General features: G+C 51.1%; 6 protein-coding genes across 6 annotated transcripts; 3 read left to right on the top strand and 3 right to left on the bottom strand.

The window, feature by feature from the left end:
* Nucleotides 1-268: 268 nt before the first annotated feature.
* On the bottom strand, nucleotides 269-2,023 carry N7473_012619 (putative xylosidase/glycosyl hydrolase; the record flags this gene model as incomplete). Its single annotated transcript, XM_057158558.1, has 1 exon — nucleotides 269-2,023. One exon carries the CDS (start codon nucleotides 2,021-2,023, stop codon nucleotides 269-271), a length of 1,755 nt encoding a protein of 584 aa, XP_057002512.1.
* A 1,060-nt stretch (nucleotides 2,024-3,083) lies between these two features.
* abfII (putative extracellular glycosyl hydrolase/cellulase) lies at nucleotides 3,084-4,312 on the top strand (the record flags this gene model as incomplete). The annotated part of the gene is made up of 2 exons (XM_057158557.1): nucleotides 3,084-3,153; nucleotides 3,222-4,312. 2 exons carry the CDS (start codon nucleotides 3,084-3,086, stop codon nucleotides 4,310-4,312), a joined length of 1,161 nt encoding a protein of 386 aa, XP_057002511.1.
* A 476-nt stretch (nucleotides 4,313-4,788) lies between these two features.
* Nucleotides 4,789-5,706, top strand: N7473_012617 (alpha/beta fold hydrolase; the record flags this gene model as incomplete). Its single annotated transcript, XM_057158556.1, has 1 exon — nucleotides 4,789-5,706. One exon carries the CDS (start codon nucleotides 4,789-4,791, stop codon nucleotides 5,704-5,706), a length of 918 nt encoding a protein of 305 aa, XP_057002510.1.
* Nucleotides 5,707-6,288: 582 nt separating this feature from the next.
* Nucleotides 6,289-7,989, bottom strand: btgE (putative cell wall glucanase (Scw11); the record flags this gene model as incomplete). The annotated part of the gene is made up of 1 exon (XM_057158555.1): nucleotides 6,289-7,989. One exon carries the CDS (start codon nucleotides 7,987-7,989, stop codon nucleotides 6,289-6,291), a length of 1,701 nt encoding a protein of 566 aa, XP_057002509.1.
* A 3,854-nt stretch (nucleotides 7,990-11,843) lies between these two features.
* On the bottom strand, nucleotides 11,844-13,126 carry N7473_012615 (alpha/beta fold hydrolase; the record flags this gene model as incomplete). The annotated part of the gene is made up of 2 exons (XM_057158554.1): nucleotides 11,844-12,744; nucleotides 12,813-13,126. The coding sequence occupies 2 exons, from the start codon at nucleotides 13,124-13,126 to the stop codon at nucleotides 11,844-11,846; spliced, it is 1,215 nt and encodes a 404-aa protein (XP_057002508.1).
* A 666-nt stretch (nucleotides 13,127-13,792) lies between these two features.
* N7473_012614 (glycoside hydrolase family 43 protein) lies at nucleotides 13,793-15,415 on the top strand (the record flags this gene model as incomplete). Its single annotated transcript, XM_057158553.1, has 1 exon — nucleotides 13,793-15,415. One exon carries the CDS (start codon nucleotides 13,793-13,795, stop codon nucleotides 15,413-15,415), a length of 1,623 nt encoding a protein of 540 aa, XP_057002507.1.
* Between the last annotated feature and the right edge of the window lie 167 nt (nucleotides 15,416-15,582).

The following is a 15,582-nucleotide window of genomic DNA, read 5'->3' as shown; positions in this document are numbered from 1 at the left end:
TCGGGTGGCAGCGGCGGACCTTGTGCACCTGAGGTCTGGCTTCTATTTGACATACATACATGGTGACTAGATTAAGCATCGGTCCGAACACATGTCAGGTTCCCAGGTCTTGAACGCAGGCCCCTCAGGTCGTGAACTTGAGATCTTCGGCATGAAGAAACCCCCACATTTGCCGATCCTGACCGAACGTGGCTTGCTGAATCCCGCTTCACTTCAGATGCGGCTGCTTCTCCCGTTGCCAAGTTCTTCATCCCCGTAAACTCCACAGCTAAACGCACTGAGAATAGTATGGGTTTCCAGCCGAACAGGTTGACCCTGCAGCGCATGCAGTCGGACCTGTCCAGCCACTTCCCCCGCATTGTCCCCATTGAGTCTGAGTAGCTCCAGTTGCAGTTGTGGGGACGGCTGTGATAGTAGTCGGTTGCGATGTGGTGCTGGTCGTGCTGACAGCCTTAGTCGTCGTAGTAGCTGGCGTTGTGGACGACGGAACTCCACTCTCCATATCAAAGGAGTTTACAACCACGCTCCCTCCAAGTGCCGAAGTGGCATAATTGAAGATGCCATACCGATAACCCATGAAGAAATTCCAGGTATTGTTCAGGACGTACGGGTTGCCAATGCCTGCAAAATTCAAGCCGTCGGTGCTATACGAAAAGCTTGCAGTCCGGCCGCTACCAGGCTGAATGTTGGCAGCGGCGCGCAACCAGATTTTCGAGGTCCCACTAGGAAGATTGACTCCAGATACTTCACTCCCGGTTGACAAAGTTGTCCAGCCGGAGCCCATCGACAGCCCCTGTACCATGCTCAGTCGGAAAGTACCGCTGTTGTTGATGACGGCTACGTAAGCGGAGGAGTCGCGGAGCATAGCCAGGCCGCTGCGGTCGCCTGAGTGCATGTTTCCAATGGTGAGCTCGATGGTAGCGTATGACTGTGGGCCGAGAATACGGTGCGTCAGAGTATTTCGAGCTGCATACAGGTCGTTCGTCACTGTGGCTGCGCGCAAGGTAAGGCCGTTGTTTACAGAGTATGAGGACGAGTCGGGGTTGTGATTCCATTCCCACTGGGGACCAAGGGAGGTTCCCTGGAAAGTATCGGTTCCAGTCGGACTGGCGAGTACTTGAGGCGTCATCGGGTAGGGGTAGGAAGTTCCCCAACCTCCGTTCACAGTGGTAACGACAGGGAATCCGTCCGACCCAAATGTAATCGGAGCCAAAACGGGGACACGACCTCCAGGGTAGCTGTCCACAAAGGCCATGTAGTACCAGTCGCCGTTGGGCGTGTCGACAATGCCTCCCTGGTGGGGAATACCACCCCCAGAAATCGGTGTCGCGATATTCTTTTCCAACAGCTTCTGAGTATATGGACCCCAGGGGCTGCTGGATTTGAGGACATACTCCGCGTTGGCAGGGAGAGTATTGAAGATGTAGTATTGCCCTTTGATTTTGTAGAAGCGCGATCCTTCGATTGCTCCTATGGTCGATGAGAACACTTGCTGTGTCTTCACCTGACTGAGGCCGTCTGAGGAGAGTTGAGCAACGCTGATTTGAGTGCCTCCGTAGGCTACGTACATGGTGTCGTCGTCATCTATGAGAAGGCCGCAGTCATAATAACATGTGTTGATGACGCTACTCTGTTTCCATGGTCCCGTAGCGGAAGGCGCAGTGAAGACATAACTCTTGCTGAACTCAACGCAACCCATCCAGTACCAGGTTCCGGTGCTTGCGCGATACCTCATCGTAGAGGCCCATATTCCCTTGACGTATGCCGAACCGCCTTGGAGGCTGTACTTGGATCCCCAATCGAGTGAGGGTACTGAATGGCCGATGTACTCCCAATTCACAAGGTCGGAAGATTGAAGAATGGGCGCACCGGGTGAGTAGTGCATAGTAGATGCGGAGTAATAGAATTTGTCTCCAACACGGAAGACATCTAAGTCAGCCAGGTCCTCCCAGAGGACGGGCTGGTTGAATGTGGCGCCATTGACAGCAACAGCCAGAAGGCCCAGGAGTGAAAAAGCTCTCATGGCGAAATGTGAGGCAAAAAAAAACTGGTATTCACTCAATCCAAGAGTCCCACGAATCCCTATCGATTAGCAGGTCAAATGGCTATTTCTACTTATAACGCGAAGTGGGCTTTGGATTATCTGCAGTTCTCCACGAGGAGAATAACTAGATGAAGATATGATGTGAGACATTCTGTGTCGATTCATTGGATAAATCGTCTTTTTGTTATTATGGAGTTTTCTGTTTAGCCTGACTTCTGACAGCAATCTGATTCGCACATATATCAAAGCCCGTCAACAAGGATTCATCGGGTATTGGGTATTGAGTGCTGGATGCTACTGTGGCTAGTTATTGTTACTGGCATCGTAACCCTCCTTATCCGATGAGCCGTTAACACCGTGACTGATTCGGATTTATCCCACGACCCTGGATCACCCCGCCGGAGTTGCTCTTGCAGTGGCATCACGGGGAGGACGGAAAGCGGGATAGCGTGCAGATATTGACCCCTGTGGCGAGAAAGTACTGCGTGAACTACGACGCGCATGTGTTCGCAATAAGAAGCAATGGTCAATAGAGGCAATATCCTACTTACAATGTCATCCTTTAAAGTTCAAGATCCCCACAATCCCCAGGGTCTCCAAGGGTGCTGAAGAACGTCCTCGGACGCCCCACATCCACAACCCTGCTCACCGGCAGCTCCAGAAGAAAGAGTTGCCGAGGACGTTTCAGCACGTCCCCCTGAAGTTCTACTTCAATGACATTTCTTCACACAAATTCCCCGGATTGGTAGCTAGTGCAAATCTATCCGAGATTTTAGGTTTGCTGGAGGTATCAGATCACGCCCAAAGGAGATGCTTCGAATAAGACTTGATCTTTGCGATTAGGCTAATTAGCCCCATTCTAGCTCTGCTCGGAGCTAGGTCCTTGTCAACTGTCAGACCTGTCAGGAAGTGCTCCGTCGGCATGTCTGCAGTATGTGAATGCCTATAAAAAGCGTGCAGGTACCAGCGATAGTCGTGGTGCAATAAGCTTCGACATCATCAGATCTATTGCTCCCCTTTATTTTATCTGTTTGCCAAAATGATGCGGCTTGCTAGCCTGTCGTTGGTCCTGCCGCTAGTGGCAGGCCAGGCAGCACTTTACGGTCAGTGTAAGTAATACCATCCTCAAACTCCAAGCCCCGCAGGATGAAGAGCTCTAACATTTGAATCCCTAAAGGCGGCGGAAGTGGGTGGGCTGGAGCTACGACCTGTGTCTCAGGAGCTTGCTGCACCTACTCCAATGCATGGTATTCTCAGTGTCTGCCATGCAGCTCAACCTTGACCACTACTACTAAGTCGTCGGCAACTTCGAGCTCAACAACTTCGACAGTTCAATCGACTTCATCGGCGACCTCCACGTCCAAGTGTAGTCTTCCCTCAACCTACAAGTGGACATCTAGCGGGCCTCTAGCAAACCCTGCGTCGGGCCTCGTCTCTCTTAAGGACTTCACTGCCGTGCCATACAACGGAAAGCACCTTGTGTACGCGTCCGATGTCAACAGCGCAGGCAACTACGGCTCGCTGGGCTTCAGTCTATTCTCGGATTGGAGCGCCATGTCCTCCGCCACCCAAACCACCATGAGCAGTGGTGCGGTTGCCCCGCAAGTCTTCTACTTTGCGCCCAAGAGCATCTGGGTCATGGCCTATGAATGGGGTCCCAGCCCGTTCATGTACAGGACATCCAGTGACCCGACAAACCCGAACGGATGGTCCTCTGCCCAGTCGCTCTTCAGCGGCTCCCTCGGCGGAGGATCCAGCCCTATCGACCAGGCCCTTATCGCCGACGACACAACAATGTATCTCTTCTTCGCGGGAGACAACGGCAACATCTACAGGTCTTCCATGCCCATCGGCAACTTCCCAGGAAACTTTGGCACATCATACACCACTATCCTGAGCGACTCACAATTCGCTCTCTTCGAGGCTGTCCAGGTTTATCGCGTGCAAGGACAGAACCAGTACCTGATGATCGTGGAGTGCATTGGCGCAAACGGCAGATACTTCCGCTCCTTCACTGCTACCAGTCTCGGTGGCTCGTGGACGCCGCAGACCTCAGGCGAGTCTGCTCCATTCGCGGGCAAGGCTAACAGTGGCGCTACTTGGACCAACGATATCAGCAGTGGTGATCTTATTCGCAGCAGCGCTGATCAAACGATGCCCGTTGATCCTTGCAACTTGCAGCTCCTTTACCAGGGACGGGACCCTAGCTCGACGGCCTCTTATAACCTCCTGCCATACCGTCCTGGTCTCTTGACTCTGGTTCGCTAGTATGATGATTCAACTTCAATTGAATCCTCTTTGAGCTTCAATAATCAATAGGACTTCAACTTATCGTTCTGATTGCATTTTCGTAAAGCTCCGTTTCATTCTTTATGCTAATCCTTTGATAGTCTGATTTCCAGGGATTCTACAATGTGAATGTATTTTCAGAATGATATTTATTCTTTCATCAGCTATCGTAAACGAGCTTCGAATGGTAGCAGAAAGCAATAATTAAGGCACTCTATTACCTAAAATCATCACACTGAACCTTAATTATTGCAATGATAAGGCTGAGAGACGGCATTAACAAGCTAAGCAGGAACTAAGATCGCGCTGAAGTGTTTACCCCGCATCGAGCGATAACGCCAACTTAGACACTCACAGCATCCATTGATTCTAGCCTTTACTAACCAACTTACTACCATATCACCAACACACAAGCCACCATATCAGAACTTCCAATCTCCCTACCTAAAACCACCATGAATCCAACACTCGCATTCCCACCAACCCCAACCATAAAAACATACCACCTCCCCTCCCCATCCGGCCAAATCTACATCCTCGACTCCAACCCCTCCACGCCATCAAAACCAACCCTCCTCCTCATCCACGGCAACAGCTCCTGCACCCAAATCTGGCACCCACTACTAACATGTACACCGCTCACACGAACACACCGCGTCATCGCACTTGATCTGCCCGGTCACGGGTGCTCGGATGATGCACCAACAAACCAAAAAGGGGATGTGTATACGATGCGCGGGTACGCAGAGTGTATCCTGGGTATACTTGGTGACCTGGGTGTGAGGAGGTTTTGTGTTTTGGGGTGGAGTTTGGGGGGGCATGTTGGTGTTGAGATGTTAGGTCTTCTCAAAAGGAATAATGATGCGAATGCGAACCTGAATCTGGAGATGGAGATGAAAGGCCTCATGCTCATCGGCACACCACCCAGCCTAGGCCCTACACAAGTCACAGCAGCATTCTCCAAAACGCCCCCATCACCCTCCATGGCCCTCGCATCCCAAGAACATCTCACCAACCTCGAAGCACAAAACTACGCCGTCGCCGTAACGGGACCTCCCTTCCAAGAATGGCAGGTCGAAGCCGTATCGAGAACAGACGGCCAATTCCGCAAAATCATGTTTTCGAGTTTCACATCCGGAATCGGTGTTGATCAGGTAGCTGTCGTTGAGAGTGAAAAAGATGTTTTGATTGCGGTGGTGAATGGATCGGAGGATCCGTTTGTTAATTTGGATTATTTGGATGGGTTGAGATGGGGGAGGCTTTGGGCGGGTGAATGTGTGAGGTTGGATGGGTTGGGACATGCGCCGTTTTGGGAGGATGTGGGGAGGTTTTATACTTATTTGCAGGGGTTTCTTGTGGAGTGTGAGGCTTAGATCCATAGACTAGATGTATAGAGAGTGGCAGGTGTGCCTATCTACTGGCATTGGGTTGGTAAGAATTGAACGTCGAGGGGGGTGTGCATGCCAACAAAATGTATCTATGTACTAGAGCGAGCTTGCTTCGAGGAGCATTGACTTGATCGAGTCGCGTTGACCACCAGAGAAACTAGGCCAAAGTCATGTACAAATCCTACATGAATGGATTACACAAGAGATTACCGTTCATGAAATGCATCAATGAATAAAGATATACAAACAAGGCAAGATCGAAAACAAAGAGATCAGGTGGATGTAACCGGGGTCAGTAGACAACATCAAATAAAAAAGGTATATCTACCACATAAACTTCCAAGATAATAGACAGGAGAAAACAAAAAAAAGCACTGGGAGGAATGCCCCACGGACAATGCCCTGACCAGCCACCGCGAGAACAAGCCCAGCCGATGAAAGGCCAACCCCATACTCGAAGAAGAATAGCTGAAACAAATTAAATAAACTCCTTAATCCTCCTGTACAAAGATTTTAACAAAAAGGGTGGCAGATCAACCCATCAACGTGGCGCATGGCTAGTTGCGCTTAGAAGACGGAGGCACAGCCCCAGTGCTGCTCAACGTTGTAAGCACCGGGGTTCTTCCAGTCATCGTTGGCGTAGGAGAAGAAGATGGACTTGGAGCCAAGAGCGGCAACAATGGACTTGATGGCAGTCTCCTGCTCGGCAACACCGGGAATGGCGGCACCGTTGGCGTCACCAGCGTTGGGCCAGCCAGTCTCCAAGTTGACAACATCCTTGTTGCAAATGCCCTCGAGGACCTTGAGCTCCTCCAGAGCGAACTCACCGGCCTTCTCGGCGGTGACGGCAGAGTTGAAGAAGGGGTGGATGTTGGCACCGACAATGTCGACGGGGCTGCAGAGGGTGGAGGCACCGTACTGCTCCCAGACGTTGATGGGCTCGGTGGTGGTGATGTGGCCAGTGTAGCCAGCGGCCTGGAAGGTGGACTTGCAGGAGCTGATGAAGCCGGCGAGCTGGGAAGCGGAGCAGTAGCCGGAGGAGACAGCCTCGTTACCGACAACGATCAGCTCAACCATGTCCCACTGGGCCCACTTGGCAATGGCATCAACCTGCTCCTGGGCGCCGGAGATACCGGTGGAGTCAATGTAGACACCCATGATGATGTTCATGCCGAGCTGTTTGCAGGCAGAGCCAATGTTCTCAAGACCGTTGCAGTCAGTGGAGTAAACACGGACCAGGTTGAAGCCCTTGTTCTTGATGACCTGGAGGTTGGAAAGGACCTCGGACTGGGACATGCAGGCACCGCTGGAGGTGTAGGGAGAGAAGGTCATACCGTACTGGCCGGCACCGGTGACACCAGAGCCGGAGCTGGCAGTGCTGGAAGTAGCAGCAGCAGCGGAGCTAGAGGAGGAAGAGGAGGTGGCAACGGGAGCAGGGACAGCGGTGGTGGTGGCAGCAACAGCAGGGGCGGTGTTGCTGGCCAGGCCGCTGGTGGCGTAGGGGCAGACGTAGGTGTAGTCAGTGCGGGTCACAGTGACAACGGTCTCGGTCTGAGTGTAGGTGCCGGGGGTGATGGTCTGGGGGGTGGGGTAGACAATCACGGTGCTGGTGGGAACGGTGGTGACGGTGCCGGGAACAACAGTGTAGGTACCAGCAGCGGGGCAGGTATAGGTGGTGGTCTCAATGACGCTGGTGACGGTGGTGCCGGTAGGCTTGACGGTGGCATAGGGGCAGGTGATGACAGTCTCAGTCTCAACAACAGTGGTAACACCGCCGATGGTGTGGGTACCGCTGGGAACCTCGGTGGTGGTAGCACCGCAGACGGTGGTGGTGTCGGTCACAGTCAGAGTGGTGGCCGGGATGGTATAGGTACCGGTGGAGGAGAAGCTAGTCACACCAGGAGTGGGCAGGAGGACCAGAGTGGTGGTGGGAACAGCGGAGGAAGAGACCGCGGCCACAGAGGGAGTGACGGTGACAGTCATGGTGCTGGTGCTGGTCGAGTGGATGGTGCTGGTCAGGGTGGTGGTGGACTCGATGGGGACCAGAGTCGGGGAGCCGTAGTAGGTGATGACCTTGGTGGTGCAGCCACAGGTCTCCTCAGAGCCAGGGACGAGAGAAGAAGAAGAAGCAGAGGCAGAGGCAGAGACCGAGGCGACAGAGGAAGAGGCATCGCGACGGTTGTGAATAGCCTCATGGCGGCGGTGCAGGTGGGCATCAGCCATGGCCGAGCCGACCAGGGCAGCGGCCGCGAAGATGGAACCCTTCATGGTGAAAGGAGGTTTCAAACGTTCACGTTAATTTAAAGAAGGAATGCCCGCTGAACGAGTGAAGCGGTGGTCAGTGGAGTTTGAAGACTGTGAGGAGGAAGGGAACGTGGGTTGGGGGAGAGAGAGAAGGTGAAAAAGGAGGGAAGGCGGGCACTTCAGGCCTTTTGTTGGAGCAGGGGACTCGTCACACTATGGGGGGAAGAGAGGAAAGGGAAACACGGAAGGGAAGTTAGGGGGGCAGAGGGACCCAGCCAAAGAAAAGGGGAGAGAGACGACTTGACTAGTACAGGATAGAAAGCTCCACCGATCGTGAATTTTCCCTCAAATTTCCTTTGCTGTAATCTGGGCTTGTTCGTAACTGGGACTATGGGGTCTAAAATGGAGTCGAGTCTAGATGTGTGTTCAGGCACACTGCATATCTGATTGGTTGACTCTCATAGACCCATTTACAGCCTGGCAATGGATTGGCCCGCACGGCTCGGGCAGGAGTGGAGTGGAAATGATCAATACCGTCATATACCGTGAGAATACGCTTCGAATACAGACCGGAGGAATCATCCGCAATTCGACCAAGTCCATCAACAAGTCACCTGGGCTAGACCACCTCAGGGACTAGTCATCTTGTCTGCTGGGCGCCTATGCAGGTACGCTGATGAGCTCAAGGTTCGGTCTGACTCTATAATTATGTACTTGGTACAAAGCTGGATATGAGTTCAATTACCACCGGCACTCTAGACAGATGATTCCAGTCTAAACATAGAGGCAATAATAATCTCCCAGTCCACGACTCAGCCTTCGCCCCAGTTGTGCAAGCAAAAATAGCCCTGTTTGTCTCACTGGGGCCAAGTCTGGGCTGGAAGTACACCGCCCCTTACAGAGAGTTGCCCCTGACAGACAGTCTGTACACTGTACAGAGTACAGAGGACCCTGCGCAGGACCTGCCAGCTGCATACAGCCGGACGGCATAAGGCGGACGAGCAATGAAGAGATGGATTTAACCATTGATAATCGATTATCCCAAGCATGGAGTACAATTTAAGGATCCAGAATCCAGAATGTTCGAAGTGTCCATATTTGCCATCTCATCGACCCCCATCCCCCAAATGTTCAGCGACCCTGAGTAATAATGTCAGCTGAAATTTGTCTCACAGAAACCCAAAAACCCGTAATTTGGTAATTTCCCATGCGCCATGTGGAGAGATCTCTAAGCCCGATGGGGCCAAGTGGCAGGTGCAGTGGAGACTGTCAAACATGATGATTGGTTGCCGGTGGACTTTAATTTCCGCCCTGCCGATCCTCATTCGTGGCGGACTCGATTTTGGTAACTTGGTACCACTCCCGTACCAACTTTACAGGTTGACACCAAGATTTAGGGGGCTCGGCACGTATTTTATTCATTTCTTTTTGTTGTTGGCCACCGTGAACTTCAAACTTTGGGACTTTGGACTTCCGAATGTAACGATGCCCTACGGAGCGGATAACTTTGCCTCTGGACATCCCTCACCAGTGGCGAACATGACATCGGTGGGAGCCTGAACACATTGGATCCGTGGGTGCAATTAAAAAGTGAGAGCAAAGAAAGACTCACAATACATCGCATTGCCAACAGAGCAGTCAACAGATGGAGTTGTACAAGGAAGATTACTCTCTCGGTTGCTGGCGGATATCCATTGTTGCCTTCGTCAGCCTGCAGCCTGGTCCTGGCCCTGGCCCGATGAACTAGAATGCGAGTACGACAACTGTATGCTTCGTGCTGGGGAATGACATACCATGTCGTTCACAAGCGTGCCCCGCGTGTCTCTCTCCGGAGAACCTTCTATACGCAGTCTAGCATCTCCTCTTGTAGAAAGACTGTCTTGGTCCTCTTGGTCCTTGAACAACCCGATCCAACCGCACGCTCCGCATCCGAGATCGCCCACGGCAAGAGTGGGACATGACTGGACTTAAGTAGTAGTGGCCCCCTCTTCAAGTCTTCATCGGCTGCTGATCTCAATGCGACGATGGTCTAGATCTTGCTTGGGTTCCATCGTTGATCGTTTTTTGGGTGAGAGAGTATTTATTTGACATCCAGATATCTGTTCAAGGCTTCATCCCCCGGGAATGAATGCCATGTTTCGGCGCTTGTGTTTATGGGGTAAACACAACTGCCGTCTGTGGCGCATAGCCGAGATGCTGGGCGACGAGTTGAAAACGGGGGCCTTTCAATGTTCATTGCCAGAATATCCCCATTCCCCTCGTCTCCCGAAAATAGCTTCCCTCTTGCCTACAATAAATGCCTGTGCACTCTGACCAATGCTTTCGTTAGCGTGGACTAGCCTCGGATCACTTACTCCCGATCACCTCCCATTCCTCTCCCCGAGTCCCCTATTCAATCTAATTATTGAACGGGATGGCTGTTTCCTGGAACCTTCCAACGAAGCCCGTTTTCATGAGTCTCGATTTCAGGGGAAAAGGGGAAAGGGGAGGGGGACTGCAGACTTGACTTACGTTTTATCCGCCATGCATTCCCTACCAAGACTCACTCACATCCATATCACACTACTATGGGTGTAGAAATGCTCGGCACTGGCCAAACTAAAAGTGACTTTCTAGGCATTGGCAACAATCCATTCATCCCCACAATATAATTGGTCTCGAACCTGGGAATCTGGAAGGGACGCTATGAAGCGCCAAGAAGGATAGTCGATCTGGGCGGTTCGGATAGCCCATGGTCGTTAGCACGAGGCTTGGCGGGAGTCTGCTTTTGAGGTTATTCAGGGGCTGAGGGACAAGTGACGAGTCAGGGGTTGGCAACTTGGCGCTTGCACGTTCTGTGTGGAGTACATACATTTTGTGAATGTTTTTTGATCATCGGCTAGACGTTTTGATTTACTGGCTGGCTCGTTGGCCAAGACATTCTCGTTAAAATTGTAGACAACAATTGATCGCGGGCCGCAGCAATTATGTACTACATAGACCAAGGGATCAAAGCTATCCAGTGTTTTCTAACATCCCACCAATAACGCCTTAGGGCTATGTATTGTTGAGGTGTTAGACTTGGGTTGAATATTCGCTAACTTATTACTTGTATGCATGAATCTTAAGGTACAAGCATGTTTGTTGTGGCAACGCTGCCGTTGCCCCCTCCAAGCGGTTGAAAGTGCGGAACCTCGGCACGAGTGTACCTAGACCACCACGAAGAACAACAGCAACTCAAGCTCAACTCTTAGATTCAGAATACATTGATGATTGTGCCTTGACTCATTCATGACTCCTTTGGCATTCTATAGATCCAAGTTTGTATTTCTAGACTTGTATCTGATTGGTAAGAATAGAATCGAGCGCCATGATGCGAGATATATATTTGGAGCCGGCAACACTAGTCAGGACAGTCGTCAACCTCCATCCGGTATGGTCCTATCTAACAATCCCTAAGCCAGAGGATCAAATTCAAAATTGAATTTCAACTTCATACCAAGAATTTCTCTTAAGATACTCACATAGGACCTGCTCGATGATTGTCAAGGGAGTCAGCGTAGATATTGTTCTCTGGTGACAGCCACCCAGATTATGCGAGACTGGCCATCTTGAGTTACCGCAAGCGATGATAAGTACAAATATAATTGAGATAATAATCCGGAAGCACGGGGAAATACGTATTGGATGCCCTGATAAAGGAGTTTGCGGTCAAAAAAAGTCGAAAAACCGATAGGAAAGACGAACATGAGTAAATAGTAGCTGACCTCCACGCTTGTCGAGCAACCAGCCCTCGAGATCAGAAGCATATACATCATTTCAGTTCATCGAAGTGGAATGGAACGATCCAAGAATGTTCCTGAAACATTATATCTGATTTCCTGTCTCACTGGACCCCCTTATTTTGCGCCAATGATGTCTTCTATCATTTGTGGCAAAGCTCCATATTCTGGTAGCAAGGCAGTATCATGGTCGGTCTCAGGAAGCACCTCGCTATCATATAGCAGGACGGTACTATCAGCGCCGCTCCCAAGCTCTTCCGAGGTAAACTTCTTAAAACACGTGTCGAAATAAGCAGCTCCTTTCCTCCCGATCAACAGATCTGACTCGGCCCAAAATACCTTGACAGCGAGACGTCGCTGCGACGGAGGCGTGGCGGGAGTACTAGAGTCCGATGATTGTTGCGTGCTGAGTGGCTTGCTGGCGAAATATTCTCTCAACTTTGCCTCCAGTTTCGCTGGATACTCTTCGTAGCTTTCACAGGCTTCCCAGGGTCCAGCCTCCTTTTTCTTCAGCAATAGTAGACACTCGTCGTTTGCACCGCTTGTGTCCTGGCTGAAAAGGGATTTCTTGATTACCTCGGACTGTGCCTTGGCCTCAGCGGCTGACACGCCGCGGAACTCACGGCATAAGTCATTTTTCGCGCTAGAGGCTGCGGATGGCCCAGAAAAAAGACCGCTTGAGAATTGAACGGTTGGCACGACGTTAGACGCTATGAAGCGAACAAGGCCGTCGAAACCGCCAATAACCTTGGAAGGCATATATGATGAGAGCGATAAGTAACTGATACCACTAAATTTGGGGCTCACCCACGGCGTCAGAAGGTAGAGCCTAGGATCGGTCGGAGATAAGATCTGCGGCATCAAGTAGACCGTGTTAAGCGCGTAGATAACGCCGCAGCTATGTGCGCCAATCGCGACGTGCCGAGCGCCGAGAATGCGCATCAGTGCGGGCACGGTTTCGAGCCAGACTGCCAGTCGTTGTGACGGAATTACGGGCGTTGATCCACCCATTCCAGGGCTATCGTGACAAAGAAGAAAAATGAAGCGTCAGCCAGGTACATGACTAGCACTGCTGAACTCACCTACCGATCCGCGACAACAAATCTCACACCCTTCTTCTCGCTGATATAGTCTGCCATCGTGGCCAAGTACCTTCCACCGTACAAGCCGCCGATGAACAATATCGTCGGCGCCGTGTCGCAATCCTCGCCGGCGACGGCGTAGGTCACGGTGAGTTCGCCATGGTCGTCGGTCGCTGGTAGTGTAAACCGGCGGTTGAACTTCTCCCGTGCGATGAAGTCTCTAGAACGGGTTTGTAATTGCTCTGTAGTGAATTCGGGATCTGCTGCAGGCGTGGGTTCAGGTGCTGCTACAGGCTGGTCTGGGATGGCAGCGGCCATGATCTCATCGACTGCGATGTTGTAGATCGGAAGGTGGGGGTGGTCGGCGGGGAAACAGCGTGGAGGAGCGTCAAAAGCGGCGACGTCGATACAGCATGCAATCTATTGGTGGCGTTCGGTGTTTATGAGAAGAAGTAATGCAGAGCTTGGGTCATCCTCGGGTGATAATGAAACTTGAGATACGAAAAAGAGTCTGAGCTAGCTATGTAGCTGGTGCCTGGGATTTTAGCGCTAACCTGATCCATAAGCCAACGGAACGCCTGAGCCATCCAAGTCACGTTACTGAAGTGCCGACAGAAGCGGCTTACGTCGGATCAAACCGACATTTTCCTTCAAATCATGTTCATTATGTAGAAACATTTTAAAGAAGTGTCTTCCTGAAATGGAAAGCCACGCAAAGGACAAATGGGGCAAAGACGGTGCGGGGTTGTGGAAAGCTTCAGCCCATTGTCAAAGATCGATGTATCTACTATGCCTTGCTGGGTCGATCTCGGATATAGATATCCCGCCATATTTAGGCTAAATCAGCGCTAAGAATCGAGCTGGTCTTACGTAGTTATCTAACCTGCGGACCTTAAAAGCATACAAGGTAATTAAGCAGTATGGAATTTGTACACACCCAACGAGAAGTACCACTGCCGACTAATGACTTCAATGAGCATAAGAATGACAGTCCATCAATACAGCAATCCCATTCTTCCAGGGTTCTACCCCGATCCGTCATGCATTTTAGTTGATGGTACCTTTTATATGGTGCACTCGAGCTTTCACTTCTTCCCCGGATTACCCATTCACAAGTCAAAAGATCTAATCAATTGGGAGCATATTGGTACATCCATCCTTGTCATACAGCAGAACGAAAAGTTAACAAGAGATCCAGGGAACGTCATCTGCCGACCGGAGCAAATCCGACTCTACTGGGCCACTACCAAGATCAACAACGCAGCAAAAAACGAGGTGTTCACCGGAGGCCTATATGCGCCTACTATTCGCTATAACGATGGCCGTTTCTATGTAGTGTGCACATCCTTAAAGGGCACAATCAACATGCCGCCTGATCTGGACTTTGCACCGGAGAATTTCATCATCACGGCCACTGATCTCGAGGATCCCACCTCATTCAGCGACCCCGTCTACTTCGACTTCCACGGGATTGATCCAAGTTTGTTCTTTGACGAGGATGGCCGAGTGTATCTACAAGGCAGCTGGATCCACGGGTACCGCAAGACTCCAGCAACGGTTATACGACAAGCGGAAATCGACCTGAGCACTGGTCAGTTGCTCTCTCCGGCATCGGATATTTGGTCTGGACACACCGGAAAGGTCCCCGAAGGCCCACATATCTACAAGAAAGACGGATACTATTATCTCTTAATTGCAGAAGGAGGGACCCACCGTGGGCACAAGATCACTATGAGCCGTTCAAAGAGCATCTGGGGACCGTTTGAGTCCTTTGAGGGTAATCCAGTTTTGACTGCGGATGCTACTCAGGCATGTATCCAATGTGCTGGACATGCTGAGCTTTTCCAGGATGCTCTTGGCTACTGGTGGGCTGTTATGCTCGCGCGACGAGAGTACGGCGCGAGCTTCCCGCTCGGCAGAGAGACTTACTTGACGCCCGTGGAGTGGCCGGAGGGTGAATTTCCTAATTTTGCACCTGTGAAGCTTGAGCAAGAGTTAAATCGGCCTGTGGCCGAAAAGGTGGTGCAAACCTCCTTCACACCTGTCTCGCTCGATTCCCCGTCGACCATTTATTTGAGATCTCCAGATCTGGATCATTACGCCCAGAGTGGGATTGCAGTTTTCCTCACTCCCACGAAATCTAAACTCGAAGCACCATCTGGAACCATGACCTTCGTGGGACAAAGACAGACATCTTTGAACTCGATCGCCCAAGCGATTCTCCCTGTGAATGATATTGTAACAGGGAATATTTACTATGGTCTGACTGTATACAAGGACCCTTTCAGATTTGTTGCGATGGAATACAGCAATCAGGATCGATGCCTGTGCGTGAAAGTGCAAGAGACGGGCAAGCCTATGATGACCCTTTCTTGTCTCGCTATTCGGGAGACATCCTCACTACAGCTGTCCATCGAGTCGTCTACTCAAAGCTATTCCTTCCAGTGCCTTCAGACGCACAAAAGTGGAAAGACGGAACATTTCAAGCTAGGTGAGGTCCCTAGCTCTGCTCTTAGTGGAGACGACTTTACAGGCACTGTCTACGCCATATATGCTTCAGGTGACGGTGCTCCTGTTAAGTTCGAGAATTTCCAGATTCGGAACTAGCGTCCAAAGGTAGAGGTCAGCTTCTGTGTGCCTGGGATGATTCCTATTTTTTGTTGGCTTAGTGAATTTCTTCTTATAAATTTTGGTTGGGTTTATGTTTGCTCTCGCCGTCTCATCGTCTCTCATCTTCTCTCCTTCTCCCTTCAAGTCATGTCTTTGCTGAGAGG

The sequence above is a fragment of the Penicillium subrubescens genome (genome assembly GCF_028828155.1).
Source record: "Penicillium subrubescens strain IBT 31985 chromosome Unknown utg000011l_segment0_segment0, whole genome shotgun sequence".
NCBI classification, from domain to species: Eukaryota; Fungi; Ascomycota; class Eurotiomycetes; order Eurotiales; family Aspergillaceae; genus Penicillium; species Penicillium subrubescens.
The sequence above is the reverse complement of the archived record's forward strand: the minus strand, read 5'-3'. Positions and strand labels throughout refer to the sequence as shown.